The 20,837-nt window shown below is 36.9% G+C and overlaps 2 protein-coding genes across 2 annotated transcripts in view; one reads left to right on the top strand and one right to left on the bottom strand.

Moving 5' to 3' along the window:
* Positions 1–20,837, top strand: part of CMC1 (C-X9-C motif containing 1) — a 957,521-nt gene that overhangs the window by 531,634 nt on the left and 405,050 nt on the right. The gene's annotated exons all lie outside the window — the stretch shown is intronic.
* The window catches only part of NEK10 (NIMA related kinase 10), an 81,624-nt gene that overhangs the window by 60,289 nt on the left and 498 nt on the right, over positions 1–20,837 (bottom strand). Inside the window, exons 2-15 of the mRNA XM_051610089.1 lie at positions 16,912–17,023; positions 16,545–16,605; positions 15,444–15,574; positions 14,827–14,925; positions 12,028–12,112; positions 11,236–11,277; positions 10,022–10,100; positions 9,632–9,699; positions 8,488–8,567; positions 7,665–7,751; positions 6,036–6,260; positions 5,419–5,558; positions 3,738–3,799; positions 2,881–2,958 (exon numbers count right to left, since the gene is read on the bottom strand). Of these exons, the coding sequence (XP_051466049.1) occupies positions 2,881–2,958; positions 3,738–3,799; positions 5,419–5,558; positions 6,036–6,260; positions 7,665–7,751; positions 8,488–8,567; positions 9,632–9,699; positions 10,022–10,100; positions 11,236–11,277; positions 12,028–12,112; positions 14,827–14,925; positions 15,444–15,574; positions 16,545–16,605; positions 16,912–16,985 (1,311 nt within the window). The 5' untranslated portion in view covers positions 16,986–17,023. The remainder of the gene's footprint in view (positions 1–2,880; positions 2,959–3,737; positions 3,800–5,418; positions 5,559–6,035; positions 6,261–7,664; positions 7,752–8,487; positions 8,568–9,631; positions 9,700–10,021; positions 10,101–11,235; positions 11,278–12,027; positions 12,113–14,826; positions 14,926–15,443; positions 15,575–16,544; positions 16,606–16,911; positions 17,024–20,837) is intronic.

Genomic DNA, 20,837 nt, shown 5'->3' on the forward strand with positions numbered 1-20,837 from the left:
TACTGTAGAAAGCCCATCTGTGAAGAGACATACCATATCACAGAATCATAGAACGGTTTGGGTTGGAAAAGACCTTAAAGATCATCTAGACCCAGCTCCCCTGCATGGGCAGGGACACCTTCCACTAGACTAAGTTGCTCAAAGGCCCATCCATCCTGGCCTTGAACACTGCCAGGGAGGGGGCATTCACAACCTCCCTGGGCAACATGTTCCAGAGTCTCATCACCCTTACACTAAAGAATTTCTTCCTGATATCTAACCGAAATCTACCCTCTTCCAGCTTAAAACCATTACCCCTTGTCCCATCACTACACACCCTCCCCAGCTTTCCTGTAGGCCCTTTCAGCTACTGGAAGGCTGCTATGAGATCTCCTCAGAGCCTTCTCTATTACAAGCTGAACAGCTCCAACTCTCTCAACCTGTCTTTGTAGGAGAGCTGCTCCAGCCTTGGATCATCTTCATGGTCCACCTCTGGACTCACTCCAAGAGCCCTATTTCTTTCCTGTGTTGAAGGCTCCAGAACTGAACATGGCACACCAGGTGGGGTCTCACAAGAGCAGAGCAGAGAGGGGAGAATCGCCTCCCTCGACCTGCTGGCCATGCTTCTTTTGATGCAGCCCAGGACACAGTTGGCTTTCTGGGCTGCAAGCACACATTGACAGCTCATGTTGAGCTTCAAATCAACCTGCATGCCCAGGTCCTTCTCCTCAAGGCTGTTCTCAATCTGTTCTCCGCCCAACCTGTATTTGTGCTTGGGGTTGCCCCAACCCAGGTGTAGGACCTTGCACCTGGCCTTGTTGAAATTCATGAGGTTGTTATGGACCCAACTCTCCAGCCTGTCAAGGTCCATCTAGATGGAATCCTTTCCCTCCAGCATGTCAGCCACACCACACGTCCTGGTGTCATGAAGAAACTTGCTGAGGGTACACTCAATGACACTGTTCATGTCGCTGACAAAGATATTAAGTGCCACTGGTCCCAGTACTGGTCACTGAGGAACGCCACTCATCACTGTTCTCCATTTGGACATTGAGCTGTTGATCACTACTCTTAAGTGCGACCATCCATCCAATTTCTTATCCACCAAGTGGTCCATCCATCATATCCATATCCTTCTAATTTTGAGACCAGGATGTCATGCTTTTGACCAGTGTCAAAAGCTTTGCACAAGTCCAAATAGATGATGCCAGTTGCTCTTCCCTTGCCCACCAATAGAAGGACCTCATCATAAAAGGCCACCAAATGGCTCAGTCATGATTTGCCCTTGGTGAAGCCATGTTGGTTCCCACCAGCCACCTCCATGTTTCCTATGTGCCTTAGCAGAGCCTTCAGGAGGATCTCCTCCATGATCTTGTCAAGCACAGAGATGAGACTGACTGGCCTGTAGATCCCTGGATCTTCTTTCCTTCCCTTTTTAAAAATGGGGGTTATGTTTCCCCTTTTCCAGTCAGTGGGAACTTCACTAGACATGGTAATAGACTAATAATGAGCTAAGGAGCTATTCTAAATGGCAGTATTTGTCTTTCACTAATATTGTGAGATTATGATATTAAAATTTGTTGTACGCTTCAGTTAAGGCAATGATGATTTTTATATATGGTATATATGCAGAATAAATAGCTAATATCACTGCCACGCTTGAAATAATGGCATAAGTTCACTATGGCATTATGGTAGAAAGAGCTGAAAATGTAATCATTGAAAACACAAAAAACACTAGTAAAGCAACCAGACCACCACTGTGAGAACTCTAAGAAAAATGCCTCTGAAATTCAAAAAGGGTATTCCAATAGCTGCAACTGTATTGTAATAGTATTGTATAGCATGAACAATGACAAAGGCCATACAGAGAGCAGTGTGAGAATTTGAACAAGGTTTTATAAAAAAGATACATATACTTACTGATTGCCTGAAACAGATTTATTTTTCATATGTGATCATTAAGTTCATTATTCACTTGGCTTCATGTTTAGCACAACTACGGTTGCTTCGTATCTCTTGTGATTTACTTTCTATCACATTCTGCTGGAATCATCTTGGTGGGCATAAATTAAGCTCCTTAGCATTGTATGAGGCAACAGCACTGAGCATACGTCCCAGTTTATTAGATTTCATGTTATTTTCATAAACTGTCTAGGAAGACACTTATTTATCTCATCCTTAAGATGATTTAACTGAAGTGCACTATAAAACCTTGTTGCAAAAGGATGGTAACCACTGCACTGAATCTGCGCTCCAACACTAATATAGAAGAACTGTGATGACACTACCATGAAATTTTTTAATGGAAATGCCTTCCCTGACTATCCAGGCATGTCTGCCAGATTAGATACTTAGGTAGCTAAGTAGCCATGTTAGTAGTGGAGGGCTATGCCAGAATAAAGAGCAGGTGAGAGGCAGGATTCTGACTGCATTCACCTGTGCTACGGACCTCCTCACAGGCCCACAGAAGGACAATAGGAGTAGCAGCAGCAGTGTTCATCCCTGAACCTCAGACCACTGCTTTCCTACAGCTTAGGGAGACATCATCACCATTCCACAGAGGCTGGAGAAGAGCTACCAGATAATTAATTACTACTGAAAACTTTGATCTGATGCGGGGCAGCCCAAAAAAGTGGAGGAGAGATTATCACAAGAAAAATCCTCACTTTCCTTTATGCTATATAAAGTGCTAGAAACAAAGTATATCAGAGAATCAGAAACTGAGTAACATTAACTTTTAATTCCTGGGCTATTTGTTATTCCTGGTTTTCTTTCGGTGGAGTTTTTTTCCCCTTTGAGCAAGATTTTTTACTGCTCTTCAAAATAAACTTTAAAATCATAAAAAATTCTATGGGATTTTGGGGATTTTTAATGTGCAATGCTAAGAAAGGGAATTACCTGTAATAAATTCGCTTTTTCAGCATTCCTTTCTTTGTTTGGTAAAATCAGCTTTGCTATTGTATATATTCCATTAGCCTGGAAACAGAGTTAAGTCAATATTAATAGACAGCACTCCTTTGCATAGAAAACGCAAATAAGAGCCAACGTTACTTCAGATAAATCAGAAGCTAATACCAATTGCCAAATTCACAACATCCTACTGTACACCTAAATTATAAGCTCAAATGACTTAAGAATGAAATCATCATTACAATTAAACTGATACTGAAAGAGAGCTTGCAAACAGACAATGAAGCAATGTTTCTGTCTCTAGAGGTGAAAGAAATTGCAGCAACAGGTCTCCTGTCACCCATGCAGATGTTTTCAACTGTCAAGAACCAAAAAAACAGCCACAATAAACACAAACTGGAGAAACACCAGAAGGGATATCCTGAGGCATACATCTGTGCCTGGTTTTTGAAAACCACACTGTATTTCAAATTCCATTTTCATGTAACCATACATGTGACCTGCATTAAAGTGTCCATCATGTTGGTTTGATAGATAGGCACTGGTAGATTTTGTCACAGTATCACTCCCATGCAAAGGCACGGCAAAAGATGCCAACTAAAATGAACCCTAAATAAAGCTGTTTTATTCTCCCAAACAACTAGATACATACATTGCCATCTTCATGTATATGTCTCTGTGGGTAAAAGGATTAAGAAACAGAGCCTCTAAAGTTACATAAAGGCATATTTTCCAATCCCTTTCAAAGGCATTTTGTTTGTTCATTAAATTAGGATGACAAATAAGAACAATTAAGGCAAATTCTAAACTATAATACCTTACTTAACTAAATAAAGTTTTCCTACCTGTACTACCTGGTAAGCGTTAGTCTCATTGAGCACCAGTTCAGTAATTGCAGCACAACAAGCTAGAATAAAAATTCAGATGTAACATTTATGGCAAGATTCATAAAAGGTACCCAAATAGCACAGTGGGTTAACCTTAGCTAAGGGCAAAATGCCCATCCAGCTGCTCATTCACTCCCCTTACATAAAAGGCCAGAGAGAGAAAATAGGATGAAAAATCGCATGGGTCAAGACACAGACAGAGAGACTGCTTACCACTTATCAACACAGGCAAAACAGACATGACTTAGGGAAAATGGATTTATTTCCAATTAAAGTAGATTTTTATACAAAAAAGCGAAGGAAAAAAAACTGAAAACATTTTCCTCCCTCCCCCCATCTTTTTTTCCCCCAGACTCATTTTCACTCCTGACTCCTCTACCCTTTCCCCCAGCACCACTGGGGGGTGATAGGTGAGGGTTACAGTCAGTACAAAACAGTTCTATTCTACTGCTTCTTTCTCCTCACCTTTTTCCCCTGCTCTGACATGGGTCCTCTCCACATACTGCAGCAAGAATATCTGTTCCACAGAGGTATTTCCTATGGGCTGCAGGTGAATATCTGCTCTGGTGCCTAAAGCACCTCCTTCCTCTCCTTCACTGATCTTGGAATTTGCACTGCTGTTTCTTACCTTCCTTTTTTTTTTTCCTCTCCTGCTCTGCTCACCCAGTGTTGTAGACCTTATTTAACTATGTTTTCACAGATGCACCACTGGCTCTGCTTTAGCTTTGGCCAGCAGTGGTCTGTTGTGAGCCCAGCTGGAACCAGCTGTGTCCAGCACAGGGCAATCCCTTACCTCTTCCCACAGGGGTCAGGCCCCCTGCTAACAAAACCTTTCCACCTACACCCAATACAGCAGGCTGAAAATATAAACAGGTTCACAGTCTGAACAGAAAAAAACCTCTATAAGTTGAGTGCATGCTCTTTCTTAGGGTCCTTAACAAAAGCAGAAGTAACCCAGAAATACGCTCCACAGTGGCAATACTTTTGGTACTAGAATTTATTTCACATTACCAGCTCTTCATATGTAACATTCATGACAATGTTTTCAGAAACACTTATGCATTATGTTGCAGCTTCCAGGACAACACTGCAAACACTCATGTAATCCTACTAAGGATATTTTGCATTGTCCTTCCATAGTCACTGAAATAGACAGGATCCTCCAGAAGGCATTTCAGAATGGATAGTTGACTTGGTATAGAGAAACCTCCTTTAAAAAGGACTCTTTCCACAACTACTGAGGGATCCTCACCTGACTGTTAGTCTTTAAAATACCACTTTGAAAGAGTTCCCTCATAATTGATCTACCACGGTAAATTCAATTTGAGGGAAAAGTATAGCCAAATAAAAACAATCTCAGGCTGAAACAAAATTTAAAGTATATGTTTGAGACGTTTTTACAGGTGGAAGGAATATATGATTCCCCTGTACTTAATACTTTTATCCTTTACTTCTTTCTAAAAATAAGTGTGCTTTTTGAAAATACATGCTGGTATTGCATATTTAGAAATAAAAACAGCTGACTTGGAGCTTCCAATCCCTAAAGCAGGTAAAAATGTTTACAATTTCAATTTTGAAATACTTTGAATCCCTTTGCAAAAGTGCAAGTAACAGAGTATCATGCCTTAATAAAGCCTACCTGCTTGAAGTGAGAGCGTATCTTCTTGCATCTCATCAGGACTCAAATCATCTGACAACTGAAGATGTTGGATTCTCCCTGCTGCGTTCGCACTAGATAAACTTCCAACAGAAGAGCAATCAGAAACAAGATTTCTCTCCCTGAAAAAAAATCAAATTGAAAAGAAAAAGGCTTAACATATCTTTGGTAACCATTTCTGAAGTTCTGAAAATGTATGTTTTTCACTAAATTAGTTAATACACTTTGAAAAAGCAAACAAGCCTTGAAACAGAAAATTCCTTTACAACGTTCATCAATATACCCACAATTCTAGTGCACTAAGTAGGTGTCTAATTAACAGGAAAACTAAGTAGACAGTAATGACATATTTATAATCCATTAATTATTTATTTGATACACTGAATATAGGAAAATTATTTAAAGATAGCACGAATAACACATCCGTAAAAAATACTGCTTATTCTGTATGTTCTAAATAGCCTTTTAATTTCTGCAGACATCCTATACAGATGAACAAAACAAATATGTTATTTGATAAAGCAGATCTTGGTCAAAAAAATCTTAAAATATGAAATAGTCTCATATAACTGCCACAAGGCTGAGGACTGAAAACCTACCCCTGTAATATATGAAGGAGCTGCTTGATTCCACCCCAAATCCGGATTTCTGCACTAGTCTCCGGGTCTTCACAAACCTGTACCAGAATCCAAACTACACTCCATAGAAGTTTGATATGATCAGAATGGAGTAAACTGAGCAAGACTGGAACTCCTTCATACATTTTTATTTGCTCTTTGACACATGACTCTGCACAGAGGAGACGTAGCAACTCTGCTGTAAGCCTGGAGCAAAAAAAATTATCAAGATTTTTTAAAAATAACTCATTACATTGTATTTTTAGTTAGCAAAGAGGAAAAAACCAAATGCCTAAGAACAGAGACCTCCTTTTAAAAAAGCTAAAGACTTAAAGTCACTGTAAACTGGATAAAGTCACTGTTAAAAACAAACAAAACAAAGACACAAAACAAACAAACAAACAAACTGAAAAAGAAGGTGGCTTAAACTTTCACAAGGGATGAAATTATATTTACATTGAGTTTGTCAGCACAGGCAGCCAAGCATATACAGCCAGGATGGGGGTGGCCAGGTGGACTGCAGTCATCTGTGGTACCACCTTCTTGTTAATGGCTTTAGTGCTACAATTAGCACTGACTAAGTGAACTTGTAAGGTCCATCTGTGGAATTAGATGGACTCCACAAATAATCATAACTCTTCTCCAGGACAGTGTAAATACTATGTTTACAAAAGGGACTAGATACATCATTTAAAAGGTTTATACAATGTTTTAATTAACTTTGCTCCAATTAAGGTAAACTTTGCATAGAAAATACAGTTAGGGATTTCCTTTTCCATTTGAAGCAAAAAAGTTGCACATGTTTGTTGAAACATATTAATTTACAGTCATATCTAAATTTAAAATTATTCTTAACTAGTATTGAATCTCAACAACTTCCTGTCCACATTCAAATTCCAGTTTTTATAACAAACTTTTGGTTTACATATAAGCGAAATAATTTCAAACCCACAAAACAAATAAAATCGTTTTGGCATATTCAACTTCTTTATTTTTAGTCATATGCAAAATAATTGACACGTGTGACATGATTAAGCATGAAATTTAAAAAATCTCTTCAGAATTTTAGATGTGATAGGGTAAGCGACATATCATCAAATTTGAGTGTCTTTTGGTTTCTTACTGAAATGCAAATACACTATGACCAGCTAGCAGACTTAGCTGAGATGAAAGCACATTTAAGAACTCAAGAAACCTTTATGATTTTCTGATCAAAGGGATGGGGGGCTCTGACCCAGCCTCTAGGATAAACTACAACAGCTGTAAGTCTTGCAGTTTTTTACAAGCTTGTATTTGGCATCTCAGGAGCTGTCAGAATTCAACATTCTTTCCATCTACCCACTCAGGTCTGCCAGGAGCAAAGAAGAGATGCATCAAGAAAAGTAACTGTTATTACTTTATGGGTAACACTGTAATTTATTTGCCCTGCGCTGGAGGCCAGCAGAGAGGGGATGTTGTGAGATCAACATCTGGCTGAAAATACAGAGGTGTCAGAACTTCACCTTTAGTATATTAAAGTGACACATTATCTAATCCCTCTAAATAGACACATCCCTGAATGAAAAAGTCAAAATACATTTTAACATGATTGATCTACAAGCAAGGTCTCACCTTTTAGACAGCAAATCGTAGTCATGTAATATCACCAGCAAGTTCTCAACAATGCTGAGCTCACTTATCTTCTCCCTACATCCTGGACTACAAATTGATTATTCCTGGTACTTATATCAATTTAAATTATATGAAATAACACATTGCTCTTCAGCCTCTCTCTTCATACATTTGACCAATTATGTTTTTTCTCAAGTATTAAGTAATAGTATCAAATTGTGCACACAAATATCTAAAGCCACAAAAATATGCTGGATCAGGAGTGACATTGTAACAATTTCCCATATCCCCAGTACAAAAAAAACATAAATGTAAAAGCATAAAAATAAAGACACAAGTGTACTTAATTTGTTTCATTCCAGAAATTAAGGAAATGAAGTACATTTTTAGAATCAAATAGTAAAGAGAGGATACATATACATGGATTGAAGTCTATGCATTCATTATTTACTACATTGAACATTCTTGCTGGTTATGAAGAAGTACTGTAACAATAAGCTCAACATAAAATATTTTTATATTCAGGAAATCAGTTAGAAATCCAGAATCCTGCATAGGGATTGCAAAGAGAGATTCCATTACTCCAGTCTTGCAAAGTTCTCCATATGAGCAAGGAGTCTGCTGCAAGGACCAAAGTTTCTACATAGTTTCTACTGCTTCAACATAAAAGCAAGCACACTTTATAAACCACCACAAAACAAGGCCCCATTTTGAAAAAAAAAAAAAAAAAGAAGTCTTCCTCGGAAAATGCAGTTTTAATTTTGTGTCATGACATAACATTAAAATATGTATTGTGAACTAAAACACAGTCCGCTGAACCTACCTTTCTGCTAGGCTAGTCAGAGCAAGGAGGGCACCCAAAAGCACGTTGCTGTCTCTGGCAGATAACAAATTTACCAAAGTCTGAAAAATGAAATAAGATAAATAAATATAAATTTTTGTTCTTTTCTTTTAAGACTCAAATACATACAGAACTACTCATTGAAAAGTCAAAATTAAGATACCAGATCCTTATATAATACATTAAATGTCTTAGGTACATTTAAAGTACACTTTAATTACCATTAATATACATTTAAAGTCTTCAAATACACCCAGCCTTAGGACAAGCAAGAATATTTCTTCTCAAACTGCAACCAGCATCACTCGTGACTGTTAAAGAATCTGTCCAACTTAAAATGCCACTGTAAAAATCTGTGCCTGGGTAAAACACTTCAGAACTCTCAGTCAAGGTCTCCTGAAGCAAAAAGTTAATTTTAAGCTTATATTTGAACTTTGCAGACTGTAATTTGCAACTTTGCACAGGTTTTGTTAATGATTTATATAAAGGAAAATTTCTTATTTGTCTTGATTCTCTAAAGATATGTTGTCCAATACTATCTGATCACAACTGCCCATGTTTTACTGCAGGATAATAGAATCATTAAGTATTAGTTATACTGATCTTGATTTCTACTGTTTCTCAGTTTGGCCACAAATCAGCAGTGGTTAAGTATAGACCCTTAGACTGATCATAATGTACAGCAAGGGATGTCTAGGTTGTCACTGTCTGCATTGACACTGTTCCATTTAGACCCAGATTATTTTATAAGTGAAAGATCACAGCAGAAATTTATGTTAAATATATTAAATATATATTTATCTTTAAAATGTAACTATTTACATCGTATTAACATGTAGCTCAGGACAGTGTAAACTTTGAGTAGCCATTTGGTATAAATGAGTTTAGTCCAGACCTTTAAGACCTCTTTATCTGAAACAACCACTAACCATGACCCAGGCCGATTAGTGTACATACAAAGAAATTATTTTTGTTATACTGCTAATATATCTGTAAAACATAGAACTGAGATTATCTTATTTTACAAGCTTAACAATTTACTCCCATCCAGATCAAATCTGAAAAGCATAAGTCATTCAGTTATGTAGCTAATTAGTTATAATTAGCAATTTTATAAAGCACTTACTTTATGCGCTCCACTTGCTATAGCCCACTCTCCTTGATCTTTAACAGCAGCAAGCTTTTGGAAAATGTCTGTGGAACAAAGGAGGTCACATAAATTGAAGCTTTACTAAATATTTTCATTTAACTTACCAGACAATACAGCAAAACACTAGATAACTTCTTTGAAGGATGCCTAGCTCATTTTACTCTGTTATTTCAGTGTACAGAGAGAGATTCATTTCTCAAAGAAATATTACTTATGTACAAAAAACAGATGTGCTTTTCCACAGTAGTTTCACTTTTTTACTTGTGTGATGATGCCTACAATTAATCTAGTAATATCTTAATAACCATCTCAAGTATTTTAAACATTTTAAGCCTCATAATTTATGTTATCAGCTGTAATACTTACATGTCATATTGACCAGCTTGTCTACATTATGCTGCTCTTCTCCATAATCAAGATAGCCATTTGCTACTGTTTCCATATACTGCAAGCGGGTGGGGGAAATAAAGGATACCATTAAAACCGAAGTTTGAAGAATCTATAAACCTAGAGTGTTATGCACAGAAATAACCTCTAGATGGTGCATCTGTTTCACGTAAAAGGTAAGTCAGCAATTGAATCATAGAATGGTTTGGGTTCGAAAGGACCATAAAGATCATCATGTAGGGCAGTTGGAACTAGATCAACATCCCATGTACTTTTGCTGTAAAACTGTCAGGGAACAAAAAGAGAACTTGGAATGATAAGAATTCAAAAAGCAAGTGTAAAATTCCAGGAGGGGAAAATACACTGGAGCCTTATCAAATACAATTACCCTAATTCTAGGGCCAAAATTCCCTTCTTTGCAAGCTGCTAGAGGTCCATAATAATTTTTGGGGAATTATCACTTCATGGTTTTGCTCTCAAACTACTCCCTCAGCATCTACTATTGGCCAATATTTGGAACAGCCAGATGGATCTTCAGTCCACACAGCTGACAGACTCAGACTCTTCAAAACCTACATGACTGTGTCCTAGAAAGATACAAATGTTATTAAAATTCTGAAATTTTTTTCTAGAAAGTAAACCCCTAACAATTTCAAAGATATTCAAGATATGTCATATGTCACTGCTAAAATGGCACTCATTAATATTAAAAACCCAGGAGGAAAGTGGTATTAACACAGAGCGATAACAATACAGCATTCAGTTATCAATAATGTTTTGCAATGTAAAAGTTCTGTAGTCCCCAAATTTAAACCTGTTCAATATTCTATCACTGTGCTTTTACCTTTGAAAAGTCATTTGCTACAGTTCAAGGTGACTACGCATCTTCCTTCGAAAATCTACAGTTTATTTTAGCTGAACCAATCATGCTGATTTTTCTAATCCTTCTCCCACTTCAGGAAGCATTTGTTAAGCCTTCTAAGCAAAAGTCCTGGGTTAACTTCTGCTAGACAATACGGAGAGCCACTTTGTGCATTAGTGAGCAAAACCACACCAACTGCTTATGTGCAAATAGGGGAACAGACTTGCTTCTTTACACAAACCAAATACACTGCTTTTTACAGTTTATTTCGTTCTAATTATAATAAACTGACATGCAACACAATGAACAAAGATATTATGAGAAATTCTACCTGAGCTAGATTTTCAGTCCCACCCAAGCTGTGGAACATTTCCTAAAAGAAAATGTAAAAAATTGAGTCAAAATATGGAAATCACTGGAATGAGTGAACAATAATAAATATATCATAGAATCATGTACTGTGTTTGTTGAGAATATTGAAAAACCTTAACTCCAGTGGATGAAGTCAATCGATTTTGGAGCTTAGCACCTTCAGAGTTACTTGTTAAAAGTAGATAAATAAAAACACTGAGAAGGAATTTTAAAGACTGAAACCAGAAAAACAGTATAAGCTTTGGAAAACATAGGAAAGAAATACACGAAAGCAAGTATCATAACAGATGTCTGAGGTTTAGTCCTATGAATAACAACTACAATAGCAAGAATAAAATTAAAAGCTGCTTCTTTGCAGTTTAGAGCATTGGGCTGCTAGGAGGAATAGGCAGCTTCCCTCTTTCTTCACTTACAGCATTATGGGAATTCTAAATATCTGTATGGTAAACTCAGGTATGGAGTCTAGAGGTTTGTTATGGAGATTTACAGGTTCTTTGTTGGGGTTAGTAACAACAGACACTATGTAAGAAATATCAGAAAATCAGTAAGTTATGCAGCAACAGTGCAAATTCATTCTCAGAATCTGATTGCAAGTCACATTTTCACATATAGAAACATAGGTACATACATATAATAAGTATGCATCCATAAGAACGCACACTTTTACACACATGCACCAACACAACTCACATGCATTATGCTTAAGTGCATTCTCTTAACCAAGCCAGAAACAGTATTTTTACATACTGACCTGATAGTATGGATCCCTTATGAATAATCTCAGGCAGATTAATACTCTAAGAAAATGGATGGATGGAGCATGATTAACCCACTCCCTGTAAAGGAAATATTCAACACATAAACCAAATAAAAGTTTTAAAAGTGTTAAAACTCTTAAATAAAACACTTTGAGTCAGGAATCAACTGACTAGAAGACTAGTGACTTAAAACAGCTGTACAACATACTATGCTATAGAACTTCTAATACAATTTATATACAAATATAGTAATAGATTTAAATACATTTATTACATTATATGAACATTGCCAGCCATCACTTATTATCACTGAACTGATGCAGGAAGGTATATGTTTATCTCTAAGAATAAAGAGATCATGCTTTGATGTAAGCTTACTTTAAGTGTTTGGATCTAGGCCCAAAATGGCAAAATCACTGAGAAACCACATAGGAAACTTCAGTGCACAAAATATCCTTATATAAAAATATGGGTGCTGTAGAAGTCAAAATAGCTAGATGTGAAATGATTTTTTGAATCATCATAATCTATCCTAGGCTTCAAAAACTCCAATACTATTTGTCCCTGGAATAATTTGTTATTTAGTTTAAATGTTCTTGATATAGGATGATAATCCCAAATAGAATTTCCTCTTTTATATTACTCCATACAATTCCAAAGCACAGGACTTGGCAGAAAACTCAACTCAGATTTGCACAAAGCATCCAGGGGCAGTAATCCCACATAAAATACCAGTAATTGAATCACTATTTCCATTGTCTGTTGAAGACATGTATCTCCTTTTTCCTATTTAAAATAAACTTAAAATTGGACATCTTTGCACTGTTAGTTGTTGTTGTTTTAACTGAGAGGACAGAATCTGCAGTATCTGGGCAAGTTTCCAAGGAATGGAAGATGTGTATGGGACGTAGCCGTTCTCTTCCCTTTTTATCATTTGCACTTGGGAACAACGCTAACATTTTTAGCCAGTGGCTAAAAATATTTTTATAAAAATAAATGTTTTACAAATAGATACTAACAAAATCTCAGCCCTTCCCTAACAATATTCTGCCTGAAATAATACTAATTTTCATTATGTTTCCATAATTGGCCACTTCAGAACTGCATGAAACTTTTCATGGAGAGAAAACAGCAAACACATGCATTGGCAAAATTTGTAGGTCATAGATACTAAAGTGTCCTAAAGATCATTACTATGGTGGTCCTACAGTTATTCCTTAAAAAACTTTGACTCTTGACAGAAGTTAGTTTCTTTAATGGAGCAATGAATCTGTCACATTAGTCCAATTAAGGACAGTAATTCTCTGAGTCTGGCTAACATTTGAGAGCCTCTTCTACTCTAGTTACATTTACAATACATATTACTAGATACCTTAGTGTATATGTATCCAGCATAGGTCAGCAGGATTTTTTCTGCTTTCATTATACTCCTTCCCCAAACTACTTAAGCTAGACTGATCAGAGCTTTCTTGTCAACAGAACTACCTCCAATCAGAACTTCTGCTGATACAGCGATGCCAGTAAGTGGGTGTGATTTTTTTCTTGCACCCCAAACAACATAGTTATGCCAGCAAAAGTGTGTAATGCAGACCAGTGACAGTTCCTAATGCTCCCACATAATGCAAAAGCAGGAGCTTCAAAGAAAGGACACCATCACAGCCATAGTAAAATACTTATAAAGGGCAACTGAAACACCTTTGTAACTGCGCTTATCTTACAGGTTTTACATACCTACTTATATATGCCTGTTTCATTAACCTTACCTGGGTGCTTTTATTTATGAGGCTGGTTGTGTTGTTTGATCAACAAGCACCACAGAAAACAAAAAATAAAATATGAGCTAGGTATGCTACAATATATAAATAGAACTTGGGAAGACACAAATTATTCTTAGCTTTTTGGCAAATGAATCTGAGCCACTGACATCTCACTGGTGGGTGCCAACATAATAAAGCTCATTTGCAAAAGAAAGAGTTAACAGATTTAAAATAATTTAAATCAGCAGTCTTAAACTCACTGCTGTTCAGTTAATCAAAGATGAGATCCCTAGTTCCCTAGTTAGTTCTGAAAAAGGGTCTAAGCAAACTGTGTGGGTTTTTTGCTGGTTTTAGGTATTTCTGTAAATTCTAGCAGTTACCTTTAATACTTTTAGAAGCTTGAGGATACTTGCCTTAAGCTTCTTTATCAGTTTATATTTTTCAGAAAATGTACCTGGACTTTAAAAGAGAAAAATGCAAGACACTGCAGTGGTGTATAGTAATAGAAATTCTGAAAACTACATTATTATTTTTTTTCAGAAAATATCTTTATCTCTCCTCTCTCTGTTTATTAAGGTCTCGCACTTCTTCCTTGCTCAAATGAGAGCAGCATAAGAAATATTTTTCCCTTTCTAATCCTGTTATATAAACAAATATCAACAGTGGCATAAACTAATCTGAATTGTCTGAAATCCACTGACCCTTCTATAGACAGATAGCAGTCCAAAAATTCCAAGTAAAATCAATAAAATAAAATAAAAATAATTAGAAAAGCAAACAATATATTACAAATCCCAGATATGGACAAATTATCAAGGAAACATAGCAGATGTTACAATTTTGGTAATCTTAATTTTGTCACATACCCAAGCCTTCCTTTTTCCATCCGACTAATCCAAGCATTCAGTCTTCACAGCCAATACAGAAGTGGTTGTTAAAAATTAAGATTATACAGAGATGTGAAGCTGGCAGTTTCCAACACAGAGGTCCCTCTTGGGGACCCTCCTTGGATGTGAATATGTTCAATATACTGACCTGCAGGTAAGTCTCTTCTTAATTAAAGCTGTAAAGATCTTTTGAAACAATTTGTGTTTGGGATGTTTGCTAAAATTTCTCTCATTCTTGTAGGTCACACTAATAAGGAACAAAAAATGAAAACTTTGAATTGCTGATTATCTTGCCACCACATGATATTAGATTGCCAGAACATAACATTATCAGGAAAAATTAAGAAATGTCATATCAGGAGTTACAACAGACTAACACAAATTCAGATTTCCAGACATTAGGAGCATGGAAGAACTGTCTGTCTTGTGTGTACTTTGAGACTACCATAATGGTATAATATAAGCTTTTGAAATAAAAAGATCATTACTTTATTTAAATTGGCTACATTAACTCTCAACAGCACACTCTGCTGAGTGGGAGCATGGGTCTAAAACTTACAAAGGCAGGAATATTCACAATTAGGTTTAGAAAGTTAAAAATATGTAATTCATATCTCAGTGGGTTAACATTAAAGCACAAGTAAGAGACAAAAGTACTAACATAATTTTGTGTGGCCTTCCACACCGCAACAAGCTTAAGATACATAAAGATGTTCAGAGATTCAACACAGTGTCATCATATTAGCTTGCTTTTCTTCTTTTTACCTGAAGTTTTCAAGCTCAACAGCTTCTGTTGATTCTTGCCATTGTCCATGGGCTTTTAGCTCATTTCTTTTGAGGTTTTGCCAAGGTTTTGTCACACTGGTTTGACCCCTTTCAAAACGTATAGCTGGAAGCTAAGGAGTAAAGTAATAGCACTCATGAGTCAAACACTGCATTTTAAGTGAAAGTACCTTTTCCCAAGTTCTGACTTGAACTTCAGAACTATAATCTGCCATTATAAAACATAACCCACACAAAGCAGAATTGACGTGGTAGAAAATAAGTGCATGGGACTGTATAAAACCTGAAGAACAGTGTCTTTCAAAATTTATAATTTAAAATCAATAGAATCTGCAACACATACTCATTTATCTATGCCCCTTAGGTCTCACTTCTAGAACTGCATGGCCTTCATATTCTTTTTATGCTGTAGTACTTGAATGTTACAGATTTCTGCTCAGAAGCAATTCCATGCCTCTGTCCAGGAAGGAAGGACTCACAAGTCACATGGACTGTTCCCTAATTCTGTCATACCTTTTTACAGAATAGAAGGGAAGAAACTGTTGGGGCATTCACACCCATCATCATATGTTGGCTTTCTTTGCTATGGCAAACATAAGCTTCAATAAGTAACTTGAGGTGAAGGAGATTTTACTGTGTCCTATAAGTTTCATACATTGATATTTAATGTCCTAAAGATTTTTAGCCAGAGACAAATAGCTTATGGATAAAATGCCTATTCTTAATTTTCTTTTTTATATTCTTAAACACACATTGGCTAAAACGCCTATTCTTAGTTTTCTTTTCTATATTCTTAAACAAACATCACACTGTAAGTAATATATCTCTAAGCCCACCTTCTCATGACAATGTGGAATGGCAGTGAAGCAAACAAATCTGTTAGGCTTCTTGACTATACATGCAACAACTAAAAAAAAAATTAAAAAGCAACACCTCATCCATTATACAAGATTCTGCTAACATGTTTAATCATAAGGGAACACAATATCCTAAGTATCTGCCACAATTCATAACCACCATTACTTATAACTATACAATTATACAGCATGTTTAATAATTGAAATATAGGTTCTTGAAAAATACCTGTTGCTTCTGTGACTGAACATTTAAGAGAGACTGAAGTCTTTTAAGATCAGAATAATCCCTAGGATAAACACAATAGCATAAATATATAAAAGTATTTTTGTAAGAGCAAAGAAGGTCAACAAGCAACATTAATGACAGAAAATAAAGTTTTATACTGTTGCCTAATGTCCCCATTTTACATAGAGAAGAATTCATAGCTTCTCCAGAATGCCTTAAATCAACAAAGGTGTAAATAAACTTTGTGACCAGAGTAACAGTTGTCATGTTTACACTGCAATTCAAATTAAAGCATTCTGCTTTGGCAGCTAGTGCAAATTCCACATGGGTCCTGCTGAAGTTCAAAGTAAGACGTCAGATACTATACCTCACAGAGATCCCAGGAGGTTTTCTGTCAGTTGCTTTTTCTGTGCTCTTCAACATTTTGTCCTGATCAGGCATTGTGTATAACTATTATCAGATGGCTACAAACTCATTTCCTTAAAAATAAAGCAGATAGACAGAATTATAACATTGCAGCAGAAGCAACCAATATTTTCTTACAGAACCAACTGATAAAACTTCAAGGAAAACAAAACAAAACAAACAAACTAACTAACCACAAAAAAAAACCCCTTACAGCTCTATTTCCCCAACACGAACCCCTAGGCATTGTATGAGGATATCCTTTAGAATTCCAGATTTATTAATAAGAAAGTAGTTAATCTAACATATATAAACCTTATTTTCCCAATACATGAGTAGATAATATTGGCTGTATTGCTATTACATTTTATTTTTGTTGGGATTTTTTCCTCTTCTTGCATATTATTACCATTATTTCTCACCATGGATTACCTATTTACAATTCAGCAGTGCTTGGCTGACTTCTAGGTTGTATCATACAAGCTGTTGTCCAGATAATATAACGGTTTTGTGATCTAAATACACAAGACAAATGAGGGCAAAAAGAAGGTCTCTGACAAATAGATGCATGAATCACGTAGCCTACCAAAGAACCACAGAATTTTTCAGTAGTTCGAGTATTCTTTATTTCAGCCAAATGCCTTATACCAATAGCACCCAGATTTTCTTGCAGTGGTGCAGACAGCTTATTTCCATAAATGAGCAGAGCTGTAAGGCCTGGCCTCAGCAGGGCCACAGATCCACTGCACAAAAATATTCAGTCTGCAGGTCTGACTGCCCACAAAAGCCCACAGGTTGTTGCTCACACAGCATGCAACATTAGTTCACTGGAAACCTTATAAAGCCCTAGAAAAAAACAGGAAGACTTAGAAATATAGTCAAGAGCAATTTGTTGCTGCCATGAAAGCAATTATATTGATGCAGATCCTGATCTGAGTGAAAAAAAAGGATGGTCACGTTGGTGCTGAAGAATTATCCCAGATAACTGCATAGAGCTGCAATATTTTGCATCTCTGATTTAAAAAACAAGGATGCAATACCACTGTCTGATCCTTTCTAGCCATTTGTCTATTCACTAAACATGGACCATTTGGAAGTTTCCTTTGGTGTCTCTTTAATAGGCTTTTCCATACAAAATATGATAGCCTTCTTTTCCCTTTGTGCAGTGTAGAGTTCCTCTACTATTGATTTTTATTTCTCTTCCTCTAAAGGCAAAGAAGAAAACCTGGCAGGAAATGAAAGCATCGTAAATACTAGAAGCTGCTGATTCCCAACTGAAAATCTGTGTTATTTTCCCAATTATAGATTCTCATATTAGACACAGAATTACCCAAAATGCAACTGCTGACAGTATGAACTCGTGCACTGTATTAGCTCACCCTAGTATGTGGCCTGCAATCCCAGCTCATCCATTTCCATTCTTTTGAGCAAGCCTTTATGGTCCCACAGAAAATGATTGATCTAGATCCCCAAGAAAAAAAAAAAATCCTTCTCTCTCCTCCACACATCCACTTAACAGGGTTATTAAGAAAACACCTCAGAACACTTCCGTTTGTACCAGTTATCACCAGGGAATGAATATAAACAGGATCTGCTCTATCAGTCAGCAGATTAAACCAAATGAAGTTAAATTAATTTCCTTTGTTTCAAAAGCAGTAAAAGTTGAGATGAGCTAATGACGTTGCTAAGCATGTTTAAGAATCCTCATGAGTAAGAGTTTCCATGTATTGTTTTACTGATATTTGTATTTTATATCCTCTCCCCAGTACCCCAGTCCATTTGGCATATTATTGAGGCATGACAGGATGCAATCACAACCTCACATTTGCACACTAAGAAATACTGTGAAACTCACAAATTATCAACGTGCTCAGGAGTACTTGTGTACAAAGAACAGATTTCAACTGATTAAAGAATCACCAAGCAAAACCACACATACAACAGCTTGTCCATGAGCAAACACAGCTAAATCTTCAAATTTTCAACAACCCATTTTAAAAAGTAATCCTTGGGTTGAGCCTCTAAATCATGAACAGCAGGATACCCAGGATGGCTAGGATTGCATCCCAAAGCCTTAGGTCTTTGTGATCCCTTACAAAAATCTTACAACCGTTGACCAACGTCACTTTAGGGCTGCCAGTCCAATGCTTTTGTTGTTTGTGGTACCTTAGTAAAGGTGAAACTGACTAACAGCTGACTAATACTTTTAACGTTCATTGCCTTTACGCATACAAACATTCCTGTAAAAAGTTGAACCTGACAAAAACAAGTCAAATTCCCTTCACTGCTGGATGAGAATAAAGTGATGCAGCTCAACCAAGGACACAGCCCTCACCCAGGTCTGAGGACTCATCCTGAGGTTACCTATTTCCTAGAGACCACTAAGCCAGCATGAGTCACCGAGCACTTCAACAATAAGAGGCCAGCCCTGGCCACAAGCTGACCCTGCACAACCTCTTCGGTCAGCCAGCACAGCACCACCATAGGTGCACAGGCAGCTGTAAACCTGGTTCAGGTTACAAGTAATCTCTCCTACTTTAACCCTGATTACCTTATAGCTTGTCCCCAAGCACTTTGGTACAATACGCAGAAAAGAGCATTTCTCCATGCAGCTTAAAGTGTTGTGCCCTTCAGCTTTACTACAGAGATAAACCAATTAATTAACTCCTGGAAAAAATGGCAGATCATTTCCCTTTCCTTTCTTTCCATTCCCCACCTCAGCCACTCCCCTCCACTTCTTCCGCTGACCTGACCCAAACCTGAGCCCGTTTAGAGAGCTAAACAGGCAGAAAGCAACATGCCTCCCTTTGTATCGTTAGTTTTCCACCAATGTAGCTCACTGTTACAGTGATCTGATGAGTAGCTCTCCTGATGAGGCAGGGGGCAGGATTGCACAGCCGTAAATGGAGGGAGAAGAGCAGAAAACCTTTCATTAGCCGCCAGTCATTAAATAGGTAGGTGTACGAGCACCACGCCCTAACTGAGGGGCAAGCAAAAGGAAACAACCCTGTTTTCCTTCTGTCAGCGATAAATCTGAGAGAAAACATATGTTAAATATTTCCTTACCTATTCTCACAGTTATTTCACTTTCTTGAAATCACTGAATTTCCCATCCCTGTGTTTCTCCTTTACTCATGCCAGCAGAAATTTCCATGGAGCCAGGCTATTAACTGTCCTCATAACTATCCCTCAGCTACTAAGCCAGCCCCATGAGTAACATATAAGAAACAAATAAAACAAGATTCACATTTCGCTTAGGTTGTGCCAGAAAAAGATTGAGATCAGACAACTCTTTAAACATATGAAAAGGAAAATGTCTTTACAGCAGAGAGCCTTACTTCATTCCATTTAAAACAATGACATGAGAGCAATATTAACTAATTCATTTTAACTGGGGATAATTACATTTAATCAGTTATGTTAATTACATAGGAAGAAAAATGCATTCTGATAGTGCTGGCATGCAGGATAGGACAAGAAACACTGAGCACCCTGTCAGAAATGAGATAACTCACATGATGAGAAATGAGAGACAAAGGAATTACCACCCCAGGGTTGATCTGTGGCCCAGTCTAGCATCTGTCTCAGATGACGCAAGCACGTAACGCTTTTGAAGGTGAAAGGAAATCCCCAAATAAACAAAACCACAAAGAAATGTTGGAGGGTAAATCTACTGCCACAAGTACAAAGTAATGGTTAGAGACTCCCTTAAACAAAAAGATGTGTTACATTCTTTATAATCTTCATTAACAATAACTACTCGCTAGGTATAATTTGTAAGGCAACTAGTTGCTTGATTTACCCTTGAACTCCTTTCTCAGTAACTCCAGTGGCTGGATTCCACTATCTAATTATATACAGAAGGTTAACTGGCTTAAGCTGGATAAA

This window comes from Apus apus, chromosome 2 (assembly GCF_020740795.1).
Source record: "Apus apus isolate bApuApu2 chromosome 2, bApuApu2.pri.cur, whole genome shotgun sequence".
NCBI lineage: Eukaryota > Metazoa > Chordata > Aves > Apodiformes > Apodidae > Apus > Apus apus.